This window comes from Manacus candei, unplaced genomic scaffold (assembly GCF_025592945.1).
Source record: "Manacus candei isolate 608988 ecotype Guabito, Panama unplaced genomic scaffold, ASM2559294v1 h1tg000002l, whole genome shotgun sequence".
Lineage (NCBI taxonomy): Eukaryota > Metazoa > Chordata > Aves > Passeriformes > Pipridae > Manacus > Manacus candei.
This window is the reverse complement of record NW_026138050.1, coordinates 7864861-7883290: the sequence shown is the minus strand read 5'-3', so window position 1 is coordinate 7883290 and position 18430 is coordinate 7864861. Positions and strand designations below refer to the sequence as shown.

The 18430-nt window shown below is 42.5% G+C and overlaps 2 protein-coding genes across 4 annotated transcripts; one reads left to right on the top strand and one right to left on the bottom strand.

Annotated features, from left to right (window-relative positions):
• The first annotated feature begins 120 nt into the window (after positions 1–120).
• On the top strand, positions 121–13584 carry LOC127479711 (acyl-coenzyme A synthetase ACSM4, mitochondrial-like). Of its 3 annotated transcripts, XM_051807045.1 has the most exons (15): positions 121–2512; positions 3775–4861; positions 5024–5360; positions 5797–6007; positions 6514–6721; positions 8682–8825; positions 9257–9413; positions 10164–10243; positions 10713–10836; positions 11221–11301; positions 11507–11608; positions 11956–12083; positions 12173–12272; positions 12392–12511; positions 12829–13583. In XM_051807045.1, the coding sequence occupies exons 3-15, from the start codon at positions 5160–5162 to the stop codon at positions 12913–12915; spliced, it is 1743 nt and encodes a 580-aa protein (XP_051663005.1). In that variant the 5' UTR covers positions 121–2512; positions 3775–4861; positions 5024–5159; the 3' UTR covers positions 12916–13583. The 3 variants fall into 3 exon arrangements, with proteins under 3 accessions (XP_051663005.1, XP_051663099.1, XP_051663190.1); XM_051807139.1 differs by having other exon boundaries at positions 121–4861; positions 12392–12515; positions 12829–13584; XM_051807230.1 differs by lacking the exon at positions 11221–11301 and having other exon boundaries at positions 121–4861.
• Positions 13585–13670: 86 nt separating this feature from the next.
• Positions 13671–17299, bottom strand: THUMPD1 (THUMP domain containing 1). The gene is made up of 4 exons (XM_051807994.1): positions 17038–17299; positions 16604–16784; positions 15997–16245; positions 13671–15414 (listed from the first exon to the last, which is right to left on the bottom strand). The coding sequence occupies exons 1-4, from the start codon at positions 17251–17253 to the stop codon at positions 15089–15091; spliced, it is 972 nt and encodes a 323-aa protein (XP_051663954.1). The 5' UTR covers positions 17254–17299; the 3' UTR covers positions 13671–15088.
• Between the last annotated feature and the right edge of the window lie 1131 nt (positions 17300–18430).

The window sequence follows — 18430 nt, the reverse complement described above, 5'->3', positions numbered from 1 at the left end:
TCCCTTTGAGACCTTCTCTCCATCCCTCTTACAGCCCAGCTTCTATTTGATGTTATTCTCAAGAGACAATAGAATAGGTGATATCTGCATCAGAAAAGGTATTCTGTATCAAATATATTTTGATGCATTATTTCCTAAGAGTTTAGTCACCACGTGGGAAGGGACTGAGGTGGAAAGCTCCAGCCTGCAAAGTGGCTCTAGTGGAAGGGATACCTGGTAAGATCATGTTGCAACCTCATGAGACAGGAAATGTTGACAGACTCTGGGCATTTAAAAGAGGAGTTCCATTTGCTGCAACTTCTGCTGCTGAAACGTCTTGTCAGAGTGTGCCTCAGGCTGGAGAGGGAGATGTCATTACTCATTTTTACTAAGAAAGAATCTGTATTACCAAGAGATGCAACTTCTCCTTAGACCAATCCATTTTGTACCATGGATGGTTTTGACAAAGTATTTGCTCTTTTGGGGGAAAAATCTGCATCCTGATATTTTTACTGGACTGTCGAGCACCATCAGAGTGTACAAGAAATGTAACACTGACAATCTGACCTCATGCTGACTCCATAAGTAAACACAGCTGAATGTCATAGGCCTATCCGGGTAGGATCTGATGTTGTCTTCTTCCATGGAAACTACAGATGAACCTGTATTAGATACCACTGGGATTATGTACAGGGAAATGAAATGTTCATTTGCCTAATCAAGTTGTGTCTCTGAACATAAATTTATCCTAATTATTTTAATCAAAAGAATCAGATTTTACCAATTCAATACAGTTATAAAATACTGAATTTTGAGTGACATTCTGAACAATTAGTTGAACAGAGAAAGATAATGCTTGGATGTTACAATAAGAGAGGGTTTGAATACAACAGCACGTTTGAAAGCCTCAGCTGGCAACGATCAATATCCTGTCGGGTTCCTCAGCAGAGTTGTCACAGTGTGCACTGGGCACAGATTACCAGGCTGAAAGGGTACAGCAGGTCTGGGGGAATTTCAGCACGAGTTTCACGTCTCATTGCTGCTGGCAGTGGGCTCTGCAGAGGTGAAACAGTACTACAGCTTTTCCAAGTGAAGCAGGAATCAGACACCACTTGAAGAGTATCTAGAGTGGTTGAAAAGAACCCCAGGGCATTCACATTCGGAGATAAACATGAATAGTTCATCAGGAATAGCACAATAAGCTCCCCTTGGCTAAGCAATGATGCACCAGCTCCCACCAAAAGTCTTCAGAAAACACTTCACTGTCTTTGGCTTCCCTCACTTCCTGCACAGGGTTCCAATAACCGTGAGGTACGGTTTTAAATTTCCCTTCACTTTTCCTGTATTACATGTTTGTTCTGAGGGATTAAATTTTTTCCTCCTTGATTCAATCAGGACAGAGGAAAAACATGTTGGATATTTTAAATGTAATCCCATTTTTGGAGCAGAATAAAAAGAAATAGGATTTGATTTTTAAGCGCAATTATAAAAACATGTTGAAAACTGTAACCTGTTCACAATATCAGAATCTGTTTCTTTTTTAAGCGCATTCAGATTTCAAATGTGAGTAGTTTTTGGAAAAGTAATCCACTTTGAAGTGAAGTAATCAGATTTTTCATGTAATCCATTTATTCTTTGTAAGTAATACATTTTAAACATAATCTAGTTATGACCCTGGGAAATAATTGATTTTAAAGCAATTTTAAAAATATAATCCTGGGACAGATTCTTGGGGTTTGGTGTTGGTCTGTGTTGGGCTTTAAACAGATCTGGCTAGGTTGTCCCCTGGTCTCGTGGTGCAAATGGCTCATTTCAGCAGGGAAGGGCTGGCTCAGGAGGTTTCCTCTCTGCTGCAGTCACAGACTGCTCAGGCTGCATGTTGGTCCGTCAGACTTGCCAACATGTTACTGCAGTTTTGTAATGACACAAAACCTGAACCTGACCAGGAAGAAAAGGAAGAAACAAACAGATGAATCAAAACATTTGTGTTTGCTATGTGTGCAGGAGTCCTGTCTCTGCCTCACTGCCCAGGGTTTAAGCGACCAAATAAAGCCTCTCAGTTGGTCCCTTTGAAGTCCAGGTTGGGCTCAAGTTCAGTGGTGTGTGCTTGTCCTGCACTACTGATTTCAGGAATTACTGAGTCAACCAACTGATATTCTCTGTTTCTTTAAAACATAACTCATTCTTTGTGCTGGGCACTGGGACTGATGTGCTGCCTGCCCCCTTAATCCTCAAAAGAGCCCGTAGCTTTTATATTTGCAGGCTTGCCACAGAAACACAACTTGGAATGAAACTGTGTCAAACTGCTAAGTATTGTTATTTCTCTTCACAGATGAGTTGGGGCTTGTTCAACAACTACCAAAGAGGATCTCTGGGAACATTCAAAGGAAGAAACTAAGAAACACAGAGTGGGGAAGAGCTTAGCTTTGCTGCTGAGCTCCTGGCCAGAACATGCTCATCCTGGACTTCTGTGTCTTCTAGCATCCTGTTCCCTGTCAGTCTTAAGAGGTGCTGGACAACCTTCTGAGTAAGAGTAGAAGATACCAATTTTTATTCTGATGCTTTGGGATATTTCTAAAGCAATATATTCTCTATAATTTTAAATGTACATGGGAGGGTTTTGAAAATAATGATAGAAGAGGGGAAATCAGACTGGCCTTTATTTTTGTAACTGCAGTGCATTACTCAAAGCCACCCTTAAACTCTGAAATGGATATTCCTTTGCTTTCCAGCTACAAAGCACATTATTGTCTGAGGTCAAAAACAGAGAGAAAACAAATGCACAAAATGCTGTGTCTGTGTAGATTCCATTAATCTAAATGGATCTGAGCTTGCACTACTGAAACCAGAAAACAGTTGAGAATTTATTTCTTTAGGAGCAGAATTAAACCTCAAATGAAAAATAAACCCCACTCTTGGGAGTACTTGCATGCTGAGAGTGTTACATTTTTTTAAAGGAAATTATAAATAATGAGTATGTGACTAATATTATTTTGTGAGAATGTTTTTTAACTGTTGTTGATGATTAGACTTCTATCTCTGTGTTGTGTAGTTTCAGGATTAAATATAATCAAGGATTTCCTGGACTGAGCAGTCAGTTCAGACTGTGAGATATTTCCATAACGTGGGTATGGATGCAGCAGAGGTTTAGATCATCCCTGTTAGGGCACATCTCACATTTCTTGTTACCTCTCTGTAGCACTTGCACTTCACACAGTGCTGCTACAGCACTTGATTCAGAAGATATAAGTAGTAGTTGAACTCTCTGACCAAGGCTGTGTTTACTAGGAGCACAAAAACACCAGTGAACCAAAAAAAGCGCACAGGGTCATTTATCTTCAGTTTTCCTGGTTCTGCTGTGTACTACCCATAAACACACCTGCTGTTGTACCAGAGCCTGGGAAAACAGCAAATGTGCTCTGTGGTAAAGCTGTTGATGACCTTTCAGGACAACAATTAACTGGCTAACAAACACAAGTCCCAGGAGAGGCTGTGCCAGGAGGGTTCTGCAGGTGGATCTCACCTCTTTCACCCCCTTAAGCTCTGAAATGGATATTGCTTTGCTTTCCAGCTACAAAGCACGTTATTGTCTGAGGTCAAAGACAGAGAGAAAACAAACGCACAAAATGCTGTGTCTGTGTAAATTACATTAATCTAAATGCGTCTAAGCTTGCACTACTGAAACCAGAGAATAGTTGAGAATTTATTTCTTTAGGAGCAGAATTAGACCTCAAACAAAAAATAAACCCCACTGTAGGGGGTATTTGCTTGCTGAAAGTATTACATTTTTTCAAGGGAATTGTAAAACTTGAAGCTGCCTGAAAGAAGGTGACATGCCAGAGAGACACAGAAGACAGGGAAAGAGAGGTTGTACAACAGATGCCAGATTGGACAGCTTAGTTCTGAGTAATTTCAGAGCTTACATTCCATTTGCAAAAGTGATTTGAAAACTTTCAGATACTAACACACTGTAATTCAGCAGCTTTCCTGAAACATTGGCCATGCATTGATGCCTGCAGAGATTCCACACATGGGTTCTAACAGCCTGGTTCTGCCTCTCCATCGTCCATTACTTCCACCACTGCTATCTGTGTTTGCTGTTTCTAGCAGCATCTCTGACTGTTTCCTAACTCTGATCCTTAATTATACCCTTTATTGCCTCTGTATGGAATCACAGAATCATTTTGGTTGGAAAAGACCTTTCAAGTCACACAATCCAGCTATAATCCTAACACTGCCAAATCCACCACTAAACCATGGATTCCAGAGCATGGATTTTGTGTCTCATCCCTTTGTCACCCAGTTTCATAGCAATGACTTTGTAGTTTGAGTTCTTATTGTCCTCCACAGAGCTGATGGCCCACGTCTGAAGTGCACATACTTGCTCCATAGAAGTGTCCATCAGACATTATAGGTGATATTTATTGGCACCAGGCTTATGAAAATCTTCAAATCTTCATATCATACCAATTCTCATACTATGTTTAAGTCTGGAATCTGAAAATAAAGCCCCACTGTTACCATTTCCAAAGTCACTGATGCCACAGAATAGAGTTATATATTAATTTATGGTGGATTATCCATTCTCCAAAGGCAGTGAACCAGAAATGCAGTCACTCATACTCAGTGCTCTTTCCATCTGCTCTAAACTTTCTCAGCAATTGTGCCTTTCTTTTGGAAGCTAACTGCAGAAATGAAATCTGTGCTCTTGGGGGAAGTAATGCCCACTATGGAATGTGATGTGTGATACTAATGAGGAGCTACAATTGCTCACAGAACTGGAGGGAGCCAGGAGGAGGGAATACTTGCCAATTAAGTACTAGGCAAGGTACATGAGGAGGAGTTGTAAGAAGTCTCACCTGATCACAAATAACCTCTCCAGGTAAGCACAACTTATTTAAACACACTGATAAATAAGTTTTTACTTAATAGTTGTTAAAATACTTAGTCTTCTGAAAAATTGAAGACACCATCTGCTAATGTAAAAAAAACCCAACAGCCAACCAAACTATAATGCTGTGTTTTATTCTTTTTTCTTCACAAGATTCTCGCTTTTATGAAGAAGGGTGAAGTACCAGAGAGCAATTATACTTTGCTGTTTTTTATCAAGAACACTGAAGTAGCTTCTTTCTGCAAAGAAAGGGGTTTCTTCAAAACCCCTGTATACCTGCTTTTGTGCCATGAAGACTTTACTTGAATTTCAAGCGTTGCGGTCCCCACGGAGCATCCAGACACTTGGGAGGTTATTCCACCAGTATCACAAGACTTTTGCACCTTTGAATTTCTCAGATTATGAAGCTATCGGTCGCTGTGAAAAGCAAGTACCTGAGTACTTCAATTTTGCAAGTGATGTGCTGGACAAGTGGTCTCAAATAGAAAAGGTAGCACTTCTGACCCTGTAGATTCAGTATTTTTAGTGAAACTGTGCTCCAGTCCCCAAAGCCAAGTCTAAAATCATCACTGGCTTCACTGGGACCAGAATTTCCTCCTTGATTTCTGTTCTAACATGATCTTACATTGCAGAGAAAGGAGAGGCAATTTGCTTTTGCATCAGAGGGGACCTGGTGGTTTGTCTCTGTGACTCTGATTCAGCAGTGCGGGGTTCGTGAAAGCCTCTAAGTAATTTATGAGAATTGCAAATCAAGTAGACATACACACCTTGGAAAAGGGCTCTTTTAACCAAAATGTGCTTGATATCCCTGCCCTAGAATACATAGTACTATCAGATTCCACTGACTGGAGCATCCCAAAACTTCTGTAAGGAACTACAGGAGACTCCGAAGTAACCAGAATGTTATTTGCCCCTATTGTGTGTAGGAACGAAAGGGACCATCAAACCCAGCTCTGTGGTGGATAAATGGAAAAGGAGATGAAATTAAATGGAGCTTTGGAGAGCTGGGCTTCCTGTCCCAAAAAGTGGCCAATGTGCTCTCTGGACCCTGCAGTCTGCAAAGGGGAGACCGGGTTTTAGTGATTCTACCCCGAATCCCAGAGTGGTGGCTGCTGAACGTGGCTTGTATGCGAACAGGTGAATTGTATCATTCCTAATGGTCTGTAGATTGATTGTTACCTTCTGTGTCAAAAGTTGATTAACAACTCATTTAATAATTGGATTCCTTATTTGACTTCCTCGCTTGTACATTTGACAATCAAAGGGGTGACTGAGGAAGTCTGTTGTGACTGATGGAATTACCTTCATCATTTTTCTTTCACCTTCCGCAGCAGTTGTTAAGTCAATTTGGTTGTGTTAAATCAGTTTAGCTTCAACAGGCTTCAGTTAAAGCTGATAGTGTTTATTGCCCCAAAGTTAATACTTTCTACTTTCATTGTGCCTGTAGTATAGGACCTCACAGAAACAGAAGCTATTTTGTACTCATATCTGTATTCAAGTTCAGGTGTGTGGAACCTGTTTTAACACTTTCTCATTTCTGGATTGAATAGTGCTGGTATTCAACAAATCAGGAGAAGATGTAAAGTGACAAGGACTAAAAGGGGAAAATACTTAGTGAATTTCCAATTTTGTTGCACTTTCAGGTGTTATCATCATCCCAGGGACAACACAACTGACAGCACAAGACATTTGTTATCGACTGCTGGCTTCGAAGGCCAAGTGCATTATTACAACTGATGCTCTTGCTCCTGCAGTGGACTCAGTTGCATCTAAGTGCCAGTTTCTGAAAACAAAGCTAATTGTATCTGAAAGCAGCAGGGCTGAGTGGCTGAACTTTAGTGATTTGCTCAAGTAAGTGCCTTCTACCTTAACTCTGTTATAGTTTCCTCTACTACAAAATTTTTCATGTCATTTAAACACTCCTGTGCACTTGTATCTTATTAATGAACTAGAAAGCTTTGAGGAGGTAGAAAAGAAGGCAATTTAGTCTCTTTTCTATGTAGAAAAGGAATATTTGAGAGTAGCCAAACTTCTAATTAAAAAAATAAGTAGTCTTATGATGTCTAAGTTTGTTACATGAGATTATGAAACAATACAGAAAAGTGGACAGGAATGTCTCTTTTATTGATAGCCGTGGCCTATTTACCATCTAAAAGACAAAGAGAAATACTCTATACAAAGTATTCCCATACATATTCCTAAAACTTGATGATAATGAGGCTTATTTGAATAGCTTTTCACTATGAACGGCTAAAAAGGGCACTGTAAAATGAACCTAATGTATTAGGAATCCACCTGCTTCACTGCTCAGCAGTTGGATTCAGTGATCCCTGTGAGTTCCTTCCAACTCAGAATATTCTGTGATTCTGCGGCTGCTGAAAAGCAGCTACTGAAATGGCACCCAACAGGCAGCTCTTCACTGCAGTGTGAGGGATTGTGAAAGGGGTGGAGGGGCAGAGTGAGGCAGGGAAGCAAACACCCTGCTGCAATGTCCTCGAGGCCCCTCAGTGTGATTTTACCAGCTGATACTTTGTTAAAGCCACTGTATAGCTAAAACTGTTCTTTCAAGGTAGGATCCAAGCTCTCCAGTCTCTTTAAGAGCTTTATAAGATGTACCATACGTTCTCACAACCACAGGTGTCTGAATAAGCATCATCTGTGCAGACCACTGTACAGTCCCACTGTATTTCCACCTGCTCCTTCAGTCAATTGCCTACTTCAGTGTCACCAAAGTGGAAGGCAGAGGAAACAGTAACACTGCATTCTCAAACCTCCCAGAGCTACCAAAACATTGTCAGTTTGATGAATCTTCTTTCATGCTGGGCTAATATTGCATGGCTCAGCTCCATGGCAGAGGGTAAAGCGGATTTGATAAAACCTCCGTCTGGTCTGGAGCTGTGTCAGTCCTGCAGAGGCTGTCGCTGGCGGTCAGGCAGGTGGGCTGGCAGGGTTCCCCACAGGCTGCCTTCAAAGTGCTGGCTGGCTCCAGGGCTGCTCAGCTGTCAGGCTCCCAGTCTTCCCAGAGTTCTGTCCTGCCATCCTGCCTGGCTCGTGGTCTCCACAGAGCACTGTCAGTCTGTCTGCCTGGCTGATTGCCCTGACTTCCAGCTCCCCGTGTCCTCAGGTGCCTTTGCTGACTGCTGAGCTGGCCAGAGGCTGTGGAACTGTGGAGTGGGAGCTCCTGGGCAGCATCTCTGCCTGCCAGCCAGCACCAGGACACAGCTGGCCTGGGGAGGCAGACTTCCCACACATAACCTTGCAGGAATGGGCAATGTTTGCTTGTCAAGCAAAACCTTTTCAAATATCAGTCTGGCAGAGAAAACAAAAGAGTTTTGCTTTCTCATCCTAGTAAGAGATGAGCAATATATCCCTGTCATGTGCCAGACAACCAGGAGTTTGAGCTTCCCCACACTTCTCAAACATGGTAAAGATAATTAACTACTGGGTCCACCTACCAACGTGAATGGTGGGTCCTCCCTCAGCCAAACCCATTAAGACTGGAGATACGCTTTACTGGGGGGACTTGAGTCAAACACAAGACACTGGGCATTTTGGTCATTGTTAAGGAAGCCAAATAGAAGAGAGTCAGTTGGCATTTTTACTCAGGACAAGGTGGACATGGAATATGGTTAGGGAGCAAAATCAGCAGCCCTTTAATACAGAACTAGCAGTGCAAGAGCAAGGGGATCTAATTTCTTATACCTTATAGCTCACTATACAGTCCTGCATATATTAGGCACAAGGGATCCAAGCTAAGGATGCTGAATAACACCATCCACTGTTTCACATAACCTTTCCTTTTTTATTTAAGGGCTGCCCCTGCTGTCCATAACTGCGTGAAGACTAAAAGTCGGGATCCAATGGTAATTTATTTTACCAGTGGCACCACAGGCTCTCCCAAAATGGTTGAACATTCCTATGGAAGCTTTGGTCTGGGTTTTTTCCTCTGTGGAAGGTAAAGTATTAATCTAATTATGCCTTTACAACACTGAAATGTGAAGCAAACAGAAGAACTTTTGTATGTGGTAAAATTATGATAGATTATGAGGCTCCCACAATCTTGTATGTGCCATTTCTTTTGGTCTCCTCAGCTGAATTGTATGCATAAGACAAGGATCTCGTTCAATACAGTATATGGCTCCGTTTTAGAAACTACTTGCCTGTTTATCCAGATTAAATAATGAGTTGGGATACCATTTGATTTTCTTTATCTTTGCCGTCAGTATAAAGGTTAGGCAAAAGGCATTTATTCGAGCTCTTGAGTTTCAGATCAAATTTACCATGCCTTTCTAAAGAAAAAATAAACCCACCAAACAACAACAAACCGTCACATTTTTAATTCCCACTTGCGGACTTCCTTATATTGGCCACCTTTGTCTTCAACAGGTACTGGATGGATCTGACTCCCTCAGACATCATGTGGAACATATCAGACCCTGCTTGGGTAAAGGGAGCTGCTGGAAGCATTTTTGGTCCATGGTCCCAGGGCACGTGTGTTTTTGTACATGCCATGCCACAGTTTGATCCAAGAGGAATCTTAAATGTAAGAACACCATGCTCACAATGAACAGTTACTCATATTTCATGTTGTTTTCCAGGCAGGCCACAAAACTAAGCCTCTTAGGTTTATGGGATTAGCTGTTTTAAGATGGCATAACCACAGGGTGATTGTTCTTTGAATAGGAATATAATACAGGAAGGATTTTTGCAGCATGATTCTTTTGGGCACAGGATATTATCAGTAGCTTCCAATCAGTAGGAGTTATTGGTGTTACCTAGACCTCTCCCCTACTGTATTTCACTACTGAAATGATAAATGAGCTGAATTACATGTAAATTAATATTTTAATTACACAGCTGTGACCCTGAAGAAAGACAAGTCAGTACTGGAAAACGCCGAAGCTGTGAGAATGGCTTGTTCTTAAAGGAAATTATTTTCAAGCTTCTCAAACCAATCTGAGTTTTAATCTAGCACAAGGGTAAGAGTACACCTTCAGGGCCAAGGTTTCACACCAAGGGATAGTGCTCGTGCTTCAGGTCAGCATTAGGACAAATTAGGTACACCAATGATTCCACAGCCAGTGTATCACCTCTTCAGCTGGTGTTTGGGCACTGTAACATCCTTCCTCAACACTGACAGTGACAGCAATTATTTTGCTTTTCATGTAAGTGAGATTTTAATCATGTCTTACAATTTGTGCCCTAGTACAGAGTAGAATAGCTAGCAGCAGTTTTTCCCCCTAAACAATATTGTTTAATTCTCTTTCTGTTCCTTTTTTCTTTAATTTGGCAGACCTTGTGCAGATACCCAGTGACCACTCTGTGCAGTGCCCCAACTGTCTACCGCATGCTGGTACAGCACGACCTCAGCAGGTACCACGTGTCTGTTCAAACTTTTGCCTGGCTCTTGAACACTTGATTTTGATGGCCCTCATAGCCACTTAAACTCTCAGAGTGGTGAAGATTCTTTGTTATAGGCAGGGGCTGTGAGAAGGCAGAGTCTTTGCCTTAGCACAGCAGAGAGAGGTGAGGAAATCCACCCCTCGGGCACTTCCAACTGCCCCGAGGTGTTACTGACAGCAAATACAGAAGTCAGCCCTTGCAAGTACATGTGTGGCTGCACTGCCATCAGTCCTGGGCATCTTTGCAGTTCACCTTTGGCAGCCCCCTTCCAGGCCCACTCCAACAGGCACTCTAGGCTTTCTCTCAACCCTAACCTCACCTCTTAAAATGAGAGCTTGGTGTGTCCAGAAGTCATGGGGTTGGCCATACAGATGTCAGGGAGAGCAGAATTTGTCCCTTTCTGTCCTCTGCTTCTCAGCAATGTCCTCTGTCTGTGAAGGTATGCATTCAAGACGCTGAGGCACTGTCTGACTGGAGGGGAACCACTGAACCCAGAAGTGATGGCACAGTGGAAACGCCAAACAGGACTGACGATCTACGAAGGCTATGGCCAAACCGAAATTGTATGTTCAGATGTTTTATAAAGGGTTACAACTTGGCTGTCACTCAGGGGACTTTGATATCTCATTCCTCTTGGTAAATAGGGAACTTGGCCATACATATATTTGACTAAGAGACTTAAAATCTGTGGCATTGCTACAAGGTTTATTGTTTTGCTTGGAATAATGGCTTGGTCATGATACTGCTTCTAAAGACTACGTACGCTGTAAAACATCTTGAGCTATCTGTCCAAGACTCTTGGTGAAGTTCACAAATGTTCTGGCTTGCACAGATGGAAGATTTAGATCTTGTGCTCACTCAACAGTAGCACATGAATAGGAACAGGGATGTGACTGCTCAGGGATGACAGTGAATTACCTGGGCTGGTTGTTTGTCTTTTCCAACAGGGAGTCATATGTGTAAATATGAAAGGAATGAAAATTAAGCCAGGTTCCTTGGGGAAGGCAGCTCCCCCCTACAATGTTCAGGTATGGGTTCCCTTTTCTGTTTGTTGTTGATTTCACAGAAGTAAAACACAAGAGTGCAACTTGCTGCCCAAGTTTCCGTACCATACAGTGGTCATTCAGGGCAGGCTGACTTTTTTTGGTTGAGCTGTTGGTTGCTGGTAAGTTTTAGAACACGGCTCTCTCAAAATGGGAAGTTCTAATCACCCATTTGCCTTTACTATTGCAGATTATAGATGGGAATGGCAGTGTTCTGCCTCCTGGGGAAGAAGGAGACATTGCTATCAAAGTGGATGCGAAGCGGCCATTTACTTTTTTCACTCAATATGTGGTAAGTCAAAAGCAAATTTTCAGAAGCCCCCTTAGGTCTGCAGCGTGGTATGTACTTACACCAACAGGAGCAGCTGCAACACCAAAGAGCTGTTGCTCTTCTTGACTTGACAAAGTTCTTATGAAACTTCCATTCTCTCCTCCGTTCTTTGCGGACCTTCTGTGTGATCTCTCTCTGCCCTTGTGATAAGCTTTCCCCTCTGAAAGAAGGAAGCACAAGCTCTTACATTCTTGAGAGAGAAAACAAGCAGTGAAAGACACTATGAGTAGTGTCCAAAAAGGCAAAACTCATCTCTAAGCTTAAGGTTTCTCAATATTTAGAACATGTTATTGTTGCTTGTTCAACAGGGCGATCCAGTGAAAACAGCTTCCACAATCCGTGGGAACTTCTATATCACTGGAGACAGAGGGAGCATGGATGAGGATGGATACATATGGTTTATGGGGAGATCTGATGATGTCATCATCTCCTCTGGGTTTGTAGATTTCAGTTAAAATGCCAAGAAGTGTCTGGAAATAACCCTATACCTTGTCATGTATTAAACATCTACTGTGTCTCCCCCAGGTATCGTATCGGGCCATTTGAAGTGGAGAGTGCCCTGATAGAGCACCCAGCTGTGGCTGAGGCAGCTGTTGTAAGCAGCCCAGATCCCATCAGAGGGGAGGTAATTAGTGCTCACTCATCTATTCAAAGAGGGCCCCCTAATTCTCAATTAATTGCTTCATTTCTTAGGTTGCTCTAGTTGAATTAATGCTGTATTTTTAATTTATTTTCCCTTTGTAGGTGGTAAAAGCTTTCGTGGTCTTGTCTCCTTCTTTTAAGTCACAGGATCCAAACAAACTGGCCTGTGAATTGCAAGAGCATGTCAAGAAAGTCACTGCTCCATATAAATACCCCAGAAAGGCAAGTAAGCACAAACAAATAATAAAAACAAAAATAAAAAAAACAATCCCAAACGCCAATTTTAACCATGGGAAGTTTCGAAACAGAAATATTAGACTCAGTTAAAACACAATAACAAACGACAAAAAAAAAAAGCCAAATATGTGCTGTGCAGGAATATGTCAAGTATTATTTTAAAGATTATTTTGAAAAATAACACAGTTTAAAACTAAATTACTTTCCCAAAATCTTGTTTAAATTTAAGTAGTATGGAGATCTATGCTTTAAAAAAAAAAAATCATAAATGCTCATTTTACTTTTTTCCTCTTTTGAATCAGATTGAATTTGTCCAGCAGCTGCCAAAGACAAACTCTGGGAAAATCAGGCGGAATGAACTGAGGAACAAGGAGTGGAGACAGATTTAGTGTTGATAAATGGTTTAAAACAGCCTACCCCTATCAGTGTCATTCATAATGGAGCTCTTCTGTTACAACTGTAAACACCAATATGGGATTATATTTCACCTGTTAGGCAGTGATTGTGCAATAATGCACAAAGTTTAAACACTCCAACTGTCTGGTTTTTAAATGCTTGTGTTCTTGCCTAACAAAAACCAAGCATCCTTAGCAAGGCATGTGCAAACACATCTTCCAGCCATCTAACATAATTCAGAATTACAGTACAAGTGTTCGTCAGGTGAAAGTGCAGTGTGTTCATTCTTTGAGACTGGGTATTTTAACTCACAAGAGGCTTATTAATGAGGAAATCATGACAGTATGGAATGAAGTTCCCAGAAATGGCCACAGATCTTGCATGCATCCAAATTAAGCAGCCTGTATGAATCTTGAAAGACTTGAGATTTAGGAATTAATGTGTTAACAGTGGATGTCCACTAAGTGCAAATTATGAAAAATCAGAAGTAAACTGTAAGTTGTGTAGGCACAGGAGTTAGTGAGAGAGAGAAGGAAAGTAAACAAAAAATACCCCACTAACTACCCCTGAGTCTTTGTCCTTGGGAGATGAATAGGCTGTCACAAATCAATCACCAACATCAGCCACCAATAAACATTCACAGCTGGCCTTCCTATCTGGTCTCAAATGGTTCTTTCCTTTGTGTGACCTACACATTGCTGGTTTTATCCCACACACAAAAAGCTTTAAAATATAAAAAAAACACCAATGGAGGTAAGAAAGCAGAGTTTTAATAAATGGGTGGTAAGGAAGACAGGACTAGGGAAAAAAAGTCATCTGCATTTTCCAAATTCTAAAACAATTTTGAGAGAACAGGAAAATATAAATTATGAGAGACTTGAACACATCATTTTCATTAAACCAAGACAAGTAACAAGTAGCGTTCTTCAAGATGAGTCTTCTCCCATTAGCAATGCACAGGCTTTTATGCTAGAAATTAAATACTAAAACTAGACAGTTGTACAGGAAGCATATTCAAAACCCTACTGGAAAACAAGTTATAGCTGCACTGGTTTTGGTTGGTTTTTAAAAGTCACTGGGATATTCAAACAGCTGTTGTAACAGACAACAGAAAGACTCACTAACATTACTTTCAATCTGAAACAAAATTATTACTGTAAAGCCAAAAATGTACCAAAAAATAAAATTTAATTCCCCTTATGTAGCATAGTAAAATGGAGAGCTTCTTTCAGAAGAAGTTTCCAAGCAGTATTTAAATTCAAATTTTTAGATGTAAGAAAAGAATATAAACAAAAAAAACTTTATAAAATCCCTCAAGGATTAATTCTTTGGAAAGAGCAGCAAAAGGCTATTTGCAGCAAATTAGTCAAAAGGATTCTGTTCAGTGACTACAGCATTTTCTATAAACCAGTAACTGCTGCATACACAGCTAATGTAAACACGTGTAGTTTTTGATAAAACCATCTGCAATGCCTGCACTGTACTTCTACTGTTCTAGAACAGTTCAATCTCTTACTCTAAATCGTCTCATAACATTCAAGTATTTTGATCACAGCAGTTCTTTCCATTCATTTCAAGACAGCATATCCTTGTAGAGCTGTAAATATATATATATATATATATATATATATATATATATATGTATAAAACCCTCCCATACAGGAAATTATCAGGTTTACCTAATTCTGTTGTTCACACAGAAAAATGTTACTGAGTTCTGCAGTTACACAGTTGTCAGATCACTTCCTTCAAAACCCTCTGCAATCAACTGTCTTTTCCAGATCTCTCACCATAGAGCTGTTTCTGTGCTGCCTTTTGGTTACTGTAGCCATCAGATATAACAAAGGAGACTCCATACATGTCAGGATGGCTACAGCTACATATACATGCACACACTCCTGTTTTTTGTGCCAGGTAAAGGAAATGCAGAACAAAGCTGTAGGACAGCCAGCTTCACCAGAAAGGTGATATCCTCTTGAGCACCCTTACATTTGCTGTAGTATCTGTTCCACCTGCAGTGAGCTTTAAAATTCTTACACATGTGGATTTTAAAAAGAGGATCTCAAAACAAAACCCACTCTCCTCATTAAAACACCCTTTCAGAACTCTAGGGCAACTTTTTTTATATGTTTCGATTATGTTTACTTTTCCCTTCTGTCGCATTTTTTACACTGTAAGTGCATCATTCCCCTTGGGCTCAGCTTCTATTTCACCTTGATTCTTGTTCTCTTGTTTTACTTCTTTTGAGCTCTTCTCCTCCTCAGTTTCTGGTTTTACTACCTTTGAGTTCTGTTCTTCTGTCACACTTGATGGGTTTTGTTGTGTGTCTTCTTTGTTGCTCTTCACCACCTCCTGTAAATTGTATTTTCTGAACAGAACATAGTCTCTCACCACACTCAAGCAGCAGACGGTTTTTATTATTTCTACCACAACTGTGTATTGTGGATTATTAAGATCAACTTTGTTTTCTGGATTGAGGCTGCCCACAATTCCTGCAAAAGAAGATGCAGTTTAAAAGATGCTGGGAAAAGTGTTTCAGAGCATAAGTACACCTTATTGAAAGGATAAAAGTTAAGAGTGAGAAGGCAAGATCCTACTCATTTTTGTAATTGCTTAAAATAGCAGAACAGAGCAGGACTCTCAGAATACACCACCAGTAAGACTGGAGTAGCTGAAAAACTATCCCACTACAATTACCAAGAAACAAAATGCTCAAGTAAGGTGAAGCTATTTTATAAGTCAAAAATTCAACGGAAATAGTATCACATTATTTCAATATAGCAGCCAGAGAAAAAGCCTGAGAACAGGTATTTCAAAGCACATTTAACCGACACTGCAAATTATAATCAATGTTCTCTATTTTGCTTGTTGTCTCTTAAGACATCAACAGCAACAAGAAATACTGATGTCAAGCTTTTTTAAGTCTTAGAGAAGCTTTTATAATTCGACATACAGGCTTTCAGCAACAAACATGTGTGCCCATTAAGATCACTTTTAACTGTCTGACCTATGCTGTGCATGCAACTGTGGGTTGTGGATATACTTGATCTGTTTCGTGTGAAATCCATACATACCTGCCAATTCCTTAATTACTTCTTCCCTACTCATATGACTGTTATTACGAGCTTTGTAAACAATCTGAAAAGTGCCCTTATTAGGGGCTTTAAACCAAGGCTCAAAAAACGTTTCTGTGTACTTTTTCATATCCTCCATGAAAGCCTTGCAAGTTCCAGAAATGGGCAGCATGCGCAGAATGACTCTTGTTTTCTTCTTTTTAGTGGTATGCATATCCTTTAATATATGGTGCACCAGGTTCTCAGGTTCTACAAGGAAAAGAGTTAGGTATGAGAAACAAATAGAAGGCATTATCTCCCTCCTTCCCCCTCTAAATAATAAGCTGGGGAAATGCACACTTGGCTCCATTGCTGTCAGCCTCAAATCTTTTTTATGTAAAGAGCTGATTTACTATACCAAAACTGGATAATCAAAGCTTATTTTGTGAAAGCACAATTCCTCTAGCCTTAGCTTCTCCATTAATGACAAAACTCAGTGGCACAGCCAAAGGGAAGGGGAAACACTATTTTTTTTATATCCACGTGTTTCTTGGAAGCCAGGCTCTGTGGCCTATCACTAAGGGTGTTCAGAGCAGTTTGCATTACTCAGCATCAGCCGATGTCCCACCTATGCCCTGGGTTCTGATGAAGACCACGTTGTTGGCACCGCTCTCCACCGACTGGAACCGCCGCAGCTTCTGCTCCGTCGAGGCACGGATCTGGCCAACCTCCTTCTTCAGGGCCGCCTCCACGTCGTCCTCATCCTCCTCCCTGTCGCTTCCAGACAGCCTCTCCTCGTGATCTGAAAACTTCACACAGCCTGTCGGTGAGTACCGAGCCACAGCGCCCGCAGATCACCAGGGGCCGGGGGGAGCTGGGCACGGGCCGTTCCCGCAGCCAGCACAGGGGGTCGCGGACAGAAACCGGCCCTGGGGGGGGGTGTGGTGAGCACAGCCGGGCTGCTTCACACACAGAAAGGGAGAGGACAAGAGGCCTGGGGGCGCCGCTCCCCGCCGGGTCCGCGCTGCCCCCGCCAGCCCCGGCCGGCCCCGCCGCACGCACCTGCTCGGGCCCGTAGAGCAGGTCCCCGTACTCTCCGAGCAGGCTGTAGGCCTCCCCCACGCACTTGCGCTCGTTCATGTTGCAGGTGATGAGGATGCCCCGCATGCCGGCCTCCAGCTGCCGCCCGCCGCCGCCGCGGGGCCGCTTGGCCCGGCCCGCCGCCGCGAAGTGCCCCTTGGGCCGCCGCTTGCGCGCCCCCGGCTCCGCCGCGGCCATCGGGCAGCTCCGCCGGCACCGCCGCGATGGCGCCCGAGCCGCCCCCGCCCCGCGGCCCCGCACGGCCCGCACAGCGCCGCGCCTGGAGCGGCGGCCGCGGCACCGCCCGGGCCCGAGGGGCGGCGGCGAGGGGGTTCGGGTGCCGGGCCCGCGGTGACCCGCGCTCCGGGGCGAGCTCAGCCGCGGCCAAACGCCGTCCCTTATAGCCCTTGACGCTTTCGCTTCCCTCGAACTCTAGCCTGTGTTCATGATTCCGGAATTGAGGGGAGGGCAGGGAACGTGTTGCCTAAAATCGGCACTTAAACTTCTAAGACTCAGTCTTTGAGTTTTAGAAGCCAGGCATTCCTTATTGCGACGCCAGGTTCCCTGCGAATCATTTCGCCAGAGTGCACACTGAGGTATCACTGCGACAGCTTATATGTCAATATTACATGATTATTTATTTTTCATTCCCCTCATTCTCATTACATAGTCATGATATTTCCCAACGCTCATTATCATATATGCATGTCCTTATAAGGCCTCTGAGGGTCTTCATCGAGGGTCTTGGTGCTCTTCTCTGTCTGAAACCCCCCCCAGCTTCTAAGAGACTGCTTTGTAAACCTGTTCAAGATGATGCACATGGTTAAAAAGTAACTGGGTGTTGCCTTGCTGGCTGCCTCAGTTCTCCTCCTCATTGTTTCTTTAAATCATTTGGCTTGGCTATGTGTAGTTTCTATGTTGTAAATACTATGAATTCTTGTTACATCTCTAAACCCAGTGGCTGAAGGGGAGCGAGCAGCCCTCAGTCCTGCACTGCAACGCCACATCCAACACCGACCCCTGCGCCCCTGGCTGGCGGAGTCCTGAAAGTGTCACAGTGTAGAGGGACCAGCTGAAAACAGAAGCTTTTTGAACAGGTAAATGGAAACCTGAGACTTTCCCTTGGAAGTTGTATCTGATAATCATTTGAATTACTTTTTGTTGGCACCCTGAATAGACTTCACTGCTGTATCTGCAAAGCATACATTTCTACATTGGCAAAGCAGAACATACTGTTTCTGTCTGTCCACAGCCTTCATGAATATCCAGCCCAGTCTGCACTTTCCGTTCTTCCACTAATCACCGTGGGTTGATTTGTTTCCCAGCAGTCAGTGCTGCAGCTTTTGAAGGTAGAGCTTAGTGGAAAAGAGAACAC